General features: G+C 44.3%; 1 protein-coding gene across 1 annotated transcript in view; it reads right to left on the bottom strand.

The window, feature by feature from the left end:
* sox6 (SRY-box transcription factor 6) overlaps positions 1-14,164 on the bottom strand; it is a 757,998-nt gene that overhangs the window by 152,816 nt on the left and 591,018 nt on the right. Inside the window, 1 exon segment of the mRNA XM_038808084.1 lies at positions 11,339-11,459. Within this exon segment, the coding sequence (XP_038664012.1) occupies positions 11,339-11,459 (121 nt within the window).

The following is a 14,164-nucleotide window of genomic DNA, read 5'->3' as shown; positions in this document are numbered from 1 at the left end:
AGGATGGGATTGTTGTTATTGATGTGGGGATTGACATATTTGTTACTGATTATTGTTTATTGTTGGTGGGTGTAAATCTGGAAGAAAATGTGAAAAAGGAGGAGAATAAAAATATATATTTTTTTAATTCTCCATCCTCGCTGGCAGCGTTAGCGGGGCGGACTCCTAACGGAGAATTCAGCCTGTCACATCAGACACCAGTGACACTCTTGCCGTTTTGTTTCATGAATAATGCATCATTACATGTTTTAAAACAAGGCGGGAGTTAGGTGATAGAGGGTCAGGAAAGAGAGGAAGAAATAATGATGGAAAGAAAAATGGAAGAACAAATTGAAAAGAGTAGAAAAGATTTCAAAAGATGTGGGGCAGAAAAAGTGGAGAAAAGGAAGGGTGAAAAAAGGAATGAGAATAGAGAAACGGCAAAGGACAGATAGATAAGATGAATAGTACATGAAAAGGGTGCAGGAAGAATGAATAGAAAATAAATAAAGAGGATTTGCGAGTTTTGCTCTCGGGTTAGTCTACCCTGCTTTGTAAAGTTGAAGCACTACATGCAGAATAGTCTGCTCTTGCAAACAAATTGGAAATATTTATGTTTCACAATTTAGAGGATTTAAATCTTCCTAATCTCCAACCTGTTCCAAACTCTTGTAACCTGTCTATAATCACAACAGAAGAACGACTACTTCACGGGGTGAGTTATTAACCACCACTGGGACTTCAGAACGATAAGTTGCTCAGCAGAATTTATAAAGTAAAACTAATTGCCTTCGTACTCATTTAATATTCTCAAGTTTCGATATTCACTATCGTTTATTTTTTTTTCATAAACAGGCACTCACATGATTCAAATCTGAAAGTTGTTGCGTTAATAATGTGTCTGCGTCCTTAAGCTGCCTGCCCACAATGTGGTTTAACTTCAAGTGACATGCCAAACCAGAGATAAAAATAATTAAGACATGGAAAAAAATGTTAAGAGAGAGCTAAACATGCTGTACGAATGGCAGAATACAGATTGCAGCAGCGTTGGAACAGTACAGATTGGCAGCCCATGGTTGTGGTCGGTTGTGCTCACACACTCTAGGCCCGAATCTCCGAGGAGTGGCAATCGCAGTTGCATTGCCGCTCCACTCCTTTTCACGTAACTTAGTCGGGAGCTGCACATTTCTTGCTCAATCGTCCGACTTGAGCTGGCTAAAAGAAATGTGCAGCGTATCACCTCCTGTACAGTGTAGCAGCATCAGGGGAAGCGATGCCATCCGTGCCCCTCTTTTAACGCCACCTGCTGCCGTGAACCAGATAATGTTTAAAAGTCCCAGCCACTTTCAGAAGCCAGGGAGAAGCTAAAGTATGAAGAGAGTCAGGGCTCTCCATGCTACTGGGCTCAGCATGTTGTAAGATCTGGTTGTTTGTGATTTCATACTGCCATCCAAGTATCATGCCAGACCTCAGGTGTTGGGGGACACCTGAGTTCTCCCGCTGGAGTAGAATCGTTCCTGGTCTGCGCTGACATGACAAGCGCCAACCAGGAGCGATTCACTCTTCCTCACCATGCAAGTATATGCATGGCGGGGAACTTGCGGAATCCTGCTTTTGGGCTGCCATTTTGAGCTGGCATCCCATGCTGAGTTCCATCCGTGGGCCGACCTTCCCCCCCCCCCCCCCAATGCAAGTCCTGCTCCCCCCCTGCCGCCTCCCAGCCCCTGCTGAAGAGTAGGGGCATTCTCCCCCATCACCACCACAGGAATTACAGGTCATTCCCCCCTCCTCCCCTACAGCACGCAGACATGAGGGTGATCCGAGCCCATCCCCCCCCACCATAAGACCTCCAACTGAGACCCCCACATCAAAAGTCCCTCATAAGACCCCCCCCCATATCACAGTAACGCTGCTGTTTTCAACATTTTATTTGAGGCACCTCGTGTAATAAGGGGCTAGTTTGTGCAAAAGCAGTGATTTTTCACGGTTTCTGTCTGCTCTTTAGTTTCTCAGCAGGGGTGGCTGATTGGAAGTGGGTGTCTCTGAGATGGGGGTATCTCAGGTGGGGGATTTCTGATACTGGGGGGGTGAGTCTCTGAGATTGGGAACTGACTGGGGTGGGCAGGATGTTCATTGTAGGGGGACCCTCCGATGAACTTTGTTTGCACCAACATAAAATACTTGCCCCCTTGACCCACCAAGGGGTCCACTGTATTAAATTCGCACTTGCAAATACTTGCACCAATGCATGTCCCATAAAACCCATCTGAGAGGGTTGGGACATCATGAGGGCAATGAGAATCAGGCTCGTGGATTGTTAATTGGTTGCAAATGGGTTCAAACGACTCATTTGCATCCTCACACTGGCACGGGGCAGGTATCTTGCTGCTGGCAGGGGACCAGAGCAACGGAATGGGATCGGCATCATTTTCCGTTTAACTCTTGATTCTCCATCGGATTGGGAACCCCGCTACGAGTGGCGGGAGGCAGAGAATCCATCCCATGATCATCGAGTTGCTATCCGAATGCATGCACTGATATCTTTATCAAGACTGGCATCCCTAGAGAGCACCCTGTCCAGGAATAAGGCTTCCTCTACAACCATGAGACTGTTTCTATCAAAGGTGAGGTCTGGTGCTTTACTGGGCTGGCTAAAACATAAGCTCGGACTTGGGGACACTAATTTGGAGCCCAAGGTTTTTGGCAGCAGTTTAGAATTTGTTTGCCATGGTCTGGATCTATTCCTTGTTGTGGGCAGCTTGGCCGCAGTCATTTGCATACCGAGGCTGTCTAATTCCTGTATCTGTGACCTCAATGGAGAAATTGAAGATCTTCCCTGAACAGAACCTAATGCTAATACCTGCCGACATGTCCCTGGTGACCTGCTTAAGCATTGCTGCATTGAAGAGTTTGAAGAGGTGGAGAGCCACAGTGCTTTCTTTCTTTACAGCTGCTGGACAAGCTGAGTCCAAAGGTCCAGCCAAATGTCATAAATCAACTTGCCGGGCACAGCCAACACTGGATGTTAAGCTCCTCCAGTGCACTACTACGGACATTGCCTAGTTCAGTACAAAGCAGGAATCTCAACTTGAATCCTGCTGGTCTGCATTGCATGGAGGTGAACACAGAAAAGGCCATTTGACCCAATCAGTTTGCTTGATACTTAGATTTAACATGAGCAGTCAGGCCAAATTTAAAATCCCCTTATTCTCCTTTCCTTCAATCTAACTGATTATTAAATATTAGCATCTTCCTTATTTTATTTATTGACTGTGGCAGTATATTCCACAACCTTCCCGTACTGCAAAGGTGTTTCTCCTCTCTCATTCCTCAGTCTCTTATATTTATGTTCCTTCATCAGGACCCCTCACTGACTGGAAACAGCAGTTTCCATGTGCTCTGTTGAATCCCTTCATAATTTTAAACAGGCCTATCAAATGATACCATCATCTCCTCTGTTCAATTTTCAATTATTTCTTCGCCTTTGGATTGCCTGGTACCAGGCGATACTTTAATGGTGCAATCATTCTATTATCGCGGTGTTTCTTCTATAGATTGATGTCAAAACTATATCAGTAATCCAACCATGGTCTTCATGGTTCGCTAAGTATGGTCCATGGACCACAAGTGGTCACAAGGGTTCGCCAAGTGGACTGTGGGCTGGTCCAAAATGCAAATCATTTATATGCTTTTTTGTAGTATTTAGATAGTTTTTTGAAGAATAAAGGGATTAAGGGTTATGGTGTTCGGGCCGGAAAGTGGAGCTGAGTCCACAAAAGATCAGCCATGATCTCATTGAATGGCGGAGCAGGCTCGAGGGGCCAGATGGCCTACTCCTGCTCCTATTTCTTATGTTCTTATGTTCTTATGCTGTGCCATCTCAAAAGCCATACGAAAGAACAGGCCACTGTTCACTCATGTGACACCATACAACCAGACACATCCTGTGTGGCACAAGCCATCCTATTTGGGAGCAACATCAGTGTAGCTTTGTAAGTGCGTGCGGCACAGCGGCTAGCACTGCAGCCTCACGGCGCCGAGGACCCAGGTTCAATCCCGGCCCCGGGTCACTGCCCGTGTGGAGTTTGCACATTCTCCCCGTGTTTGCGTGGGTTTCGCCCAAACAATTTAAAGATGTGCAGGGTAGGTGGATTGGCCACACTAAATTGCCCTTAATTGGAATTTTTTTTTTTAAATGTAGTTTCATCAGCAAGATTTATGTTACTGTTGATTTAGTTTGATTAAAATTTTTGTGAGCTAAGTATTAGTTTATCAGAAGAAAATTATTACGATAATTTTATAACACATATTAGAATGTTTCAAATAAACATGTTCTCTCGTAGCATTAGTGTTTATTAGGTGAAAATGTTTATACTTTTGTTTCTGGCATGAATAAATAATTTACTTATGATATTTAATTTTTTTAAATTATTGCACGTAAATGTATTACATTTTGTCGTGAAAGAGCAGTGGAATATTTATATTTTCCCAAGTTTCCATCAATTCTGAAGTGTTTTTTTGGTCTGGCAAGCAAAAGTAGGTGGGGTAGGACCTGTAGGGACATTTGAGGCCATTTTTTTTTTACCCATTTCACAAATTTATCAAGAACCCCAGTATGCCTTAGTTCAACCATGGATTTACTAATTGTGCACTCAGCAGAGCTGATGTTCATTTTCAGGGAATTCAACCTGCGAGCATATTCTGAACAATAGTCACAAAACAGACACACAAAATAACAATGGCTGGAATTTCCCCGGGTGGAACAAACCATTACAAGGGGATATAAATTTAAGGTGAATGGTGGAAGATATGGGGGGGGGGGGGGTGTCAGAAGTAGGTTCTTTACCCAGAGAGTAGTGGGGGCATGGAATGCACTGCTTGTGGAAGTAGTACAGTCGGAAACATTAGGAACCTTCAAGCGGCTATTGGATAGGTACATGGATTATGGTAGAATGATGGGGTGTAGATTAATTTGTTCTTAATCTAGGACAAAAGTTCGGCACAACATCGTGGGCCGAAGGGCCTTTTCTGTGCTGTATCTTTCTATGTTCTCTATGTCCACACGGACAGTGATCTGGGGCTGGGATCGAACCTAGGTCTTCAGCGCCTTGAAGCAGCAGTGCTAACCACTGCGCCACTGTGCCCCCCTTCAAATTCAGACATAGCTGACCAGTGATCTTTACCACCCAGTTTCTGTGCAAACATGATTTACCACCCAGTACCCAAAAAATATTTCAATTAAATATTAAATATTTTTGAACGACAATTAGACTACAGCAATAGCTTCCATTTATATAGTCCCTTTAACATAGAAAACATTCTCTGGTGCTTCACAGAGGCATAATCAAACATAAAACAATGAACCAAAGAAGGAGACAGCAGATGAAACGGTTAAAATATTGGTCAAAGTGATGGATTCTAAAGAGGAGAGGAAGCATAGTTTAGAAAGGGACTTGCCATTCACAAGCTCTATCAGGAGAAAGCAGAGTTGCCAACGGAGTTTCGGGGGAGTGAGGAAACCATAAGAAGTCAGAATCGTAGGAACACTGATTTATCACAAGGTTCTGGAGCTGAAGCAGGTTAAAGGATAATTAATGGTAAGTCCATGAAGGGTATTAAACAAAAGGCACAGTGGTTAGCACTGCGGCCTCACCGGGCCAGGGGCTCGGGTTCAATTCCGGCCTCGGGTGACTTCCTGGGTGGAGTTTGCACATTCTCCCCGTGTCTCCGTGGCTTTCCTCCGGGGGCTCCGGTTTCCCCTTACAGTCCAAAGGTGTGCAGGTTAGGTGGATTGGGCATGCTTAATTGCCCTTACTGTCCAGAAGGTTAGGTGGGGTTACTGGGTTACGGTTTCAGGGGGTCGGTGCAAACTGGACGGCCAAATGGCCTCTTTCTGCACTGCAGGGATTCTACGATTTCTATGAGAATTTTCAATTACAGGTGTTGGGAAGCTGAGAGCTAATATAGATAAGCAAGCACAGCGGTGATGGGAGAATGGGATGCTATGAGATATGGGCAGCAGAGATTGAGAGATCCACACTTCAGGAATAGCATGATGTTACATTAGGAGATACTACATCTATTTAACTTCTGATATTGTTCAGCAAACTATTTGCAGAACAATGTTATTTTTTAAAAATTCAGTTGCAATTTAGCATGGCCAATCCACCTATCCTGCCCTTTTTTTAAAGTTGTGGGGATGAGACCTACACAAACACAGGGAGAATGTACAAACTCCACACAGACAGTGACCCGGGGCTGGGATCGAACCCGGGTCCTAAGCTCCTTGAGGCTGCAATGCTAACCACTGCACCATTGTGCCCACCCCCTGTTTACAGAACAATTTGTGAATAAGAAAAACTCTTCAATTTTCTGCACCTTTTGAAATCAGAATGAGCACCATTGTGTTCCTATATTTTGTCGGCAAGTTAGCTAGTTGCTCACCAGTACTTCAGAACTACTGGCAGGATTTTCTTTCCATAAAATCATAATTTACTTACAGCACACAAGGAATCAATGCATCTGGTTGGTTATGTCCATGCCGACTCTCTGCGAGAGCAACTCAGTTAGTCACAACACACCTCCCTTTGCCCATAGTCCTGCAAAATATTCTTTTCAAGTGCTTATCCAATTCCCAGTTGCAAGCCTCCAGAACATTTGCTTCCGCCACACTCTCAGGTAGGGCTTCCAGATTTTTGCTCACTGCACAGTAAAGCTTTTCCTCACTTTGCAGCTGGTTCTTTTGTTATTATATCAATGTCCTCTTCCACCAACGGGAAAAGTTACTCTCTGGGCACGATTCTCCCGCAGGTGGCCGGATGGCCTGACGCCGGTGCCAAGAGCGGCGCGAACCGCTCTGGCGTCGGCTGCCCGGAAGTTGCAGAATCCTCCATACTTCCGGGGGCTAGGCCGGCACCGGAGGGGTTGGCGCTGCGCCAACTGCCGCTGAAGGGCAGTCATGAGTTGCCGCATGCGCAGAACTACTGGCGTGTTCTGGCGCAAACGCAGAATCGCCGACGTGTTCTTGCGCATGCGCAGGGGATTTCTTCTCCGCTCCGGCCATGGCGGAGCCCTACAGAGGCCGGCGCGGAGGGAAAGAGTGCCTCCACGGCACAGGCTCGCCCGCAGATCGGTGGGCTCCGATCGCGGGCCAGGCCACCATGGGGCCCCCCCCTGGGGCCGGATCCTCCCGCGCCCCCCCAAAGACTCTGGTAGACGGCCTACCAGGCAGGTCCTGCCATGATGGACCACGTCCATTTCACGCTGGCAGGACTGGCCAAAAATGGGCGGCCGCTCGGCCCATCGGGGCTCGGAGAATTGCCAAGGAGGCCGCTGCCAACAGCTCCCAAACGGCGCAGCGTGAACCCCGCGCCCGCCCGAAAACCGGCGCCGGAGAATTCGGTAGCCGCCGTCGGAGCGGCGGGGCGGGATTCACGCTCCCCCCTGGCGATTCTCTGACCCGGTGCAGGGGTCAGAGAATCCCACCCTCTATCTATTCTGACTTGACCCCTCATAATTTTGAACAGCTCTATCAAATCTCCTCTCAACCTTCTGTTCTCTATGGAGAACAATGCAAACTTCTCCAATCTAACCACATAACTGACATCCCTCATCCAGGGAACAATTCCCATAAATGTATTTTGCAACCTCTCTAAAACTTCACATCCTTCTTAAAGTGCCCAGAATGGGACACACCAATTTCAGTTGAGGCTGAACTACAGTTTTATGAAGGTTCATCATACTTTTCTTGCTTTAGTACTCCATGTCCCAGTTAATAAAACCCCAAATCCCTTATACCTTTATAACCCTTACTCAAGCTGCCCTATCTGTTTCAATGATTTGTGCAGATAAAGCCCCAGGCCCCACTCTTCATAATTGTATCCTTTATTCTATATTACCTCTCCTTATCCTTCCTATGAAAATGTACACATTTTTTGACATTAAATTTAATCTGCCAAGATATCCACACATTTTAGCACCCTGCTTATGCCCTCTTGAATTTTATCACTATTCTCCTCAGTGCACAATACATTTTGTGACATCTACAGATTTTGAAATTGTGTCCTGCATCCCCAAATCTAGGTCATTAACCTACATTAAGAAAAGCAGTGGGCTTAGTATGGATTCCTGTGGAAACAACCTGTATACTTTATTTCAGTCTGAAAAACAACAATTAACCATTATCCTCTTTTTCCTGTGACTCAGTCAATTTGTATCCAAGCTGCCACTGTCCCTTTCATTCCCTGAGCCTCAATTTTGCTCGCATGTCTATAACAAACACCTTTTGCAAGTCCATATACACCGCATTGCCATCAACAATCAGCTTTGTGTACTCATCAGTGGTTAGCACTGCTGCCTCACGGCGCTGGGTCACTGGCTGTGTGGAGTTTGTACATTCTGCCCGTGTCTGCATGGGTCTCACCCTCACAACCCAAAGATGTGCAGGGTAGGTGGATTGTCCACGTTAAATTGCCCCTTAATAGGAAACATTTTAAAAATATATAAACATGATGCAATTACTGATTAAAAATCTGTCTATCTCAGCCTTGATTATACTTAACGACCCAGTCTCTACAGCTCTGAGGTAAGGAATTCCACACATTCTTTGCCCTCTGAGAGAAGAAACTCCTCCTCATCTCTGTCTTGTGGGAGACCTCTTTCTCCGAAGTTTTTCCCTCCGGTTCTAGGCTGTCCCACAAATGGAAACAGTCTCTTAGCATCTACCCTGTCAAGCCCTCTGAGAATCCTATATGTCTCAATAAGGCCACCTCTCATTCATCTAGGGCAGCACGGTAGGGCAGTGATAGCACTGCAGTCTCACGCCGCTGAGGTCCCAGGTTCGATCCCGGCTCTGGGTCACTGTCCGTGTGGAGTTTGCACATTCTCCCCGTGTTTGCGTGTGTTTCGCCCCCCACAACCCAAAGATGTGCAAGGTAGGTGGATGGAACACGCTAAATTGCCCCTTAATTGGAAAAAAAGGAATTGGGTACCTCTCATTCATCTAAACTCCAATGTATAGGCCCAATCTACTCAAACTCTCTTCATAAGTAAATCCCTCTATACACAGGATCAACCGAGTGAACCTTCTCTGGACAACCTCCAATACCAGCTCCTTGATAAGTGGATCAAAACTGTTTGCAATATTCCAGGTGTGGTCTAACTAGTGGCTTATATAGTTTTAGCAGGACTTCCCTCTTTTTATACTCTATTTACTTTGAAATAAATGCTAGCATTCCATTTGCCTTCCCGATTACCTGCTGAACTTGCATGCTAGCTTTCTGTGGTTTACACATGAGGACCCCCAAATTCTTATGTGCTGCAGTTTTCTGCAGTCTGTCTCCATTTAAATACTATTCAGCTCTTTTATTCTTCCTGCCAAAGTACACAACTTCAGGGGCGGCATGCGGCACAGTGGTTATCACTGGGAGTGCGGCACTGAGGTCCTGGGTTTAATCTCTGCCCCGGGTCACTGTCCGTGTGGAGTTTGCACATTCTCCCCATGTCTGTGTGGATTTCATCCCCATAACCAAAAGATGTGTAGGTTAGGTGGCTTGGCCACGCTAAATTGCCCCTTAATTGGAAAAAAAATAATTGGGTACTCTAAAAAAAAAAAATTTCAAGTACATAACTTCACATTTTCATACATGATATTCCATCTGCCAAGTTTTTGCCCATTCACCTAACCTGTCCATATCCATCTGTAGACTTTTTGCATTATCCTCACCACTTGTCTTTCCATCTATTTTTGTGTAATCCACACGCTTGGCAATAGTGCATTCACTTCCCTCGTCCAGGTCATTAATATGTATTGAAAATTAATTTTGGTCCCAGCACGGATCCCTGTGACACTCCATTAGTTACAAATTGCCATATTGAAAATGCTTCTCTTATCCCAAGTCTCTGGCGTCTATCAGTTAACCAATCCTCTATCCTTGCTGAAAACTAACCCCAACTCCATGGGCTCTTCCCTTTTAAGTTTCCTTTTATGTGGTACCATATCAAAAGCTTTTTGGAAACCCATCTACTCATTCCGCTTCATCTATCCTGTGTGCTACCATCTCAAAGAATCCAAATAAATTTGTCTGCCACGATTTCCCCGTGATGAAGCCATGCTGACTCGGCTTGAATATATTTTGCAATTCTTTTTTTAAATAAATTTACAGTACCCAATTATTTTTTCCAATTAAGGGGCAATTTAGTGCGGCCAATTCACCTACCCTGCTCACCTTTGGGTTGTGCAGACGCGGGGAGAATGTGCAAACTCCACATGGACAGTGACCCAAGGCCGTGATTCGAACCTGGGTCCTCAGCGCCGTAGGTATTTTGTAATTCTAAATGCTATTATATCCTTTATAATGGACTCTAACATTTTCCCAATGACAGTGTTAAGCAAATTTGTCTACAGTTACTTGCCTTTTGTCTCCCTCCATTTCTGAATAAACATGTTACATTGACAATTTTCCAATCCTCTGGGACTTTTCCAGAATTAGAGGATTCTTGGAAGATTACTACCTGTGCATCCACTATCTCTGTAGCTACTTCCTTTAATGTCCTGGGATGCAAGCCATCAAGTCCAGGAGACGTATCGGCCTTCAGCCTCATTAGTTTCCCTGGTACTATTTCCCTTGCGATTGTTATTGTATTTATTTCCTTCCCCCCTTGATTATTTATTTTTGGACTGTTATTTGTGTCTTCCACTTTGAAAACTTACGCAAAGTATTTGTTTTACTCCTCTGCCATTTCCTGGTTTTCCCATTATTATTTCCTCAGTCCCATTCTCTAAGGGGCCGATGTTCACTTTGGTCTTTCTATATATTTAAAGAAGCTCTTGCTGTCTGTTTTTATAATACTTTTTAGTTTACCCTCATAGTTCATCTTGCCACCTGAGGGAAGGAGCAGTTTTAGGCCTCATCTGCTCCAATTAGGCTCCTTGTAAATTTGAAACACAGGTCGAGACCAGGTTTATCCAGGTCAAATACTTAATTCAAAGATCTTTCACTGGACGTGTGGCAGACCAGGGAGAGGGCACCAAAAAGAACCACGCAACCACGTTTAGTGAGAAAATGGTTTGTTAGGAAAGGAATATTGTGCTAGCCTGATGGCATCGGGTGACATATAAAGAAACATCACCAAAACTCAATGGAACAATATTACAGGATGATTTGCCTTTCTTGGGAGATGAGGTATAAGGAATAAGGAGAGAAAATTAAACAAACTGTACTGTTTTCAAGGTCTGTTATAAGCTAATTTCCCATACCAGTCAAACCATCAACATTTTGAGCAATAATCTGACAATAACTGCCCAATAAAATGATTTTCTTTCCATGATGTCAAGGGATTCATTGTTTAAAAAGCTTACCTGGTTTGTATGTTATCCCTGGGGGGAAAAGGAACCCCTGCTGAGCTGCCGCAGCCGCTGCCAATGTCCGTTGGTCGTGTGGAAATATTGGGATCATGAGTGGAGGCATGTGACCCTGAACCTGCTAAAGACAACAAGAGCTCTGATCACACACAGAACAAATGCATTTTGACAAGGATTATATAGCAGTGATAGTGTACGTGTGCTCACAGACTCCCACAATGGTCTCCCTTAACCTATTAATCTCTACCAATTTCACATCATCACATAAAAGGCCCTCAGGCTACATTGTTTTCCTTTTTGTGTAAGGAGTGGAAGAATCTTGTTGAAAGTGTTTTGTCTTCCATTTCTTGTGTTAAAATCTCCCATACTTTCAGACCCCCTCTGTGCAAAGAATAGACAGCATTATATAAACTACGTACTTAAATCCCGTCACCCTGTTAGCACACTGCATGTTTGCTGGGAATTGTGCATTTATGCAGTCTATCTCTTCCTGGTGAGTTTGGAAACCGTTCACAGTTTCGTGGATAGATTTTCTACTGGTGGGAGGGTTCTCAGCAACAGGCAAACTGAAGTTAACATGTCAAGCCAAGGTAAAGACACAGATGTCTATTCTTAAAAATGGCTACCAAGTGTAACAAATATATTCAGTTTGTTCAGCGTTTTCGTTTTTAGGTCATTATTTTTTCCCCTTTGATGCCAAGGTGTTGGTTCATGCTGGACTATGGTTCCATGGACATCAACTCACTTGCTGTAGGGTGGCACAGTGGTTAGCACTGCTGCCTATGACACTGAGGACCTGGGTTCGATCCCGGCCTCGCATCACTCTCTGTATGGACAGTGAGAAGTCTTACAACACCAGGTTAAAGTCCAACAGGTTTGTTTCAAACACTAGATTTCGGAGCACTGCTCCTTCCTCAGCAGTGCTCCGAAAGCTAGTGATTCGAAACAAACCTGTTGGACTTTAACCTGGTGTTGTAAGACTTCTTACTGTACTCACCCCAGTGCAAGGGACAAATTAGCATGGCCAATCCACTTAACCTGCACATCTTTGAGTTGTGGGGGTGAGACCCACGCAAACTCCACACGGGGCCGGAATTGAACCTGGCTCTTCAGCACTGTAGGCACCAGTGCTAACCACTGCGCCACCATGCCGCCCATCAAACCCAATTTCTATCATCACCAAACAGAACAGCGATCAGGAGCAAGATACCTCATTGTTTGTGCCATCCCTCATTAGCCTAGCTGTGATGAAGTCAATGGTAGGGCTTCCAGTCCAATTTTAGGTGTCATCTAATGGCTCAGCATAGCTGGACATTGAACGTGGCTTCTTCCCAGTCTGCATAGTTTAGTATGACACAGAGAAACAACTTCCCCCTTCACCACCCTCCCCAGCTCACTGTCCCCACAACTGAGCTATTGACATTGAAATCACACTGCACTGGTTTGTGTGATTTCAGTTTACTTGGCTTTTGACATTCACTAGGTCTAACATATCAACTTTAGCACACTCAGAATTGGAATGTCCAGATTAGTAATGGGTGGTGAGCTCGACAGATACTGCAACTAAGATATGTCATATACATTGACAAGCCCAGAAATAAGTCAATCCAATGTTAAGGTTGTGTCTCCATTTTTCCATATCTGGGACCTGTTCATGTGGCGATTAAACCAATGGGCATGGCAACCTCCCAAACATAAGCATACAATCACACATGCTTTAAATACAGTGATATCTGTTAAACATCACTTTGTTCAGCTGCGTTACAATGCCACGGTAAATATTTAAGCCTACATGGATTTGGTGCTGTACATAAATCGCCTCAAATACTTGGCACCGATTGTGTATTTAAATTCAGTAACGTTATCAGATCCTTGTCAACACATCCTGTGAATGTCAATCCAGTAGTTGTAATTGAAATGGATTCATAAAACACGCCTAATATTTTCCTGACCTCAGTAAATAGCATCCAAATTTCAGATCCAAACATATGCAACAAAGTGTGCCCTCTTCGGGAATAGTCATACTAAAGTCTTGCACAGGAACATATTTCAGAGTTTAATGTGCCTGATTGAATATGAATTCCAGAAAAATAAGAAGATGCATTTGAAGGCACTGCCTCCCTATACATGGCCAGTCTGGAGGTCCCCTCTCTCTCTCTCTCATTGTTCTGTGACTTCCCATTCCACCTCCTGAGTAAATTCAAAAGGCAATAAAAATTATCTTTCCTGAGGTATGACAAAGGTACAATCGAAAGCAGCCTCAACTGTTTTTTCTTGGACTATAAAAATACTTAAAAGTTATCATTAGTTAAATACATACCACGTATGTTATAAACAGAACATATTAGGGCCATCACTACTACAGGATAAAGATCTCCACCAGCAAGCCTGACCACAACCCCACTCATCATTCATCTGACGATGTTTATCATATCTATCAGAGTTCTGGCTGTGACATATCTTCTACATCCCTTTGCCAAAAGTAATTATCTGAAGAAGCCAAACGCTGTGGGTGGTGAGAGAGGATCTATGAGTTAATTCACTGAAGTGTCCTGTACAGCATCTGGTGTTCTGGCATCTTTTCTCAAAGTCTTCTTTCCTAAAACTCACCACAAATTGAGGTGGGCTCTTAGGATTTGGGGTTGCCTGCATTACAGGACGGTAAAACACAGCTCTCCTTTAAAATTTAATGTTAACAGAGACGATTGGCCTGATTTTATCAAACCAAGGCAGGTTACAGATGGGTAGCAATCCAGTATCACAAGCAAGGTTGTCAGAGTTCTGCAGCATATGGATACAATCATATCTTGAACTGGACATTGG

This window comes from Scyliorhinus canicula, chromosome 9 (genome assembly GCF_902713615.1).
Source record: "Scyliorhinus canicula chromosome 9, sScyCan1.1, whole genome shotgun sequence".
NCBI classification, from domain to species: Eukaryota; Metazoa; Chordata; class Chondrichthyes; order Carcharhiniformes; family Scyliorhinidae; genus Scyliorhinus; species Scyliorhinus canicula.
Note: the sequence above shows the minus strand (reverse complement) of the source record. Positions and strands in the feature narration are given on the sequence as shown.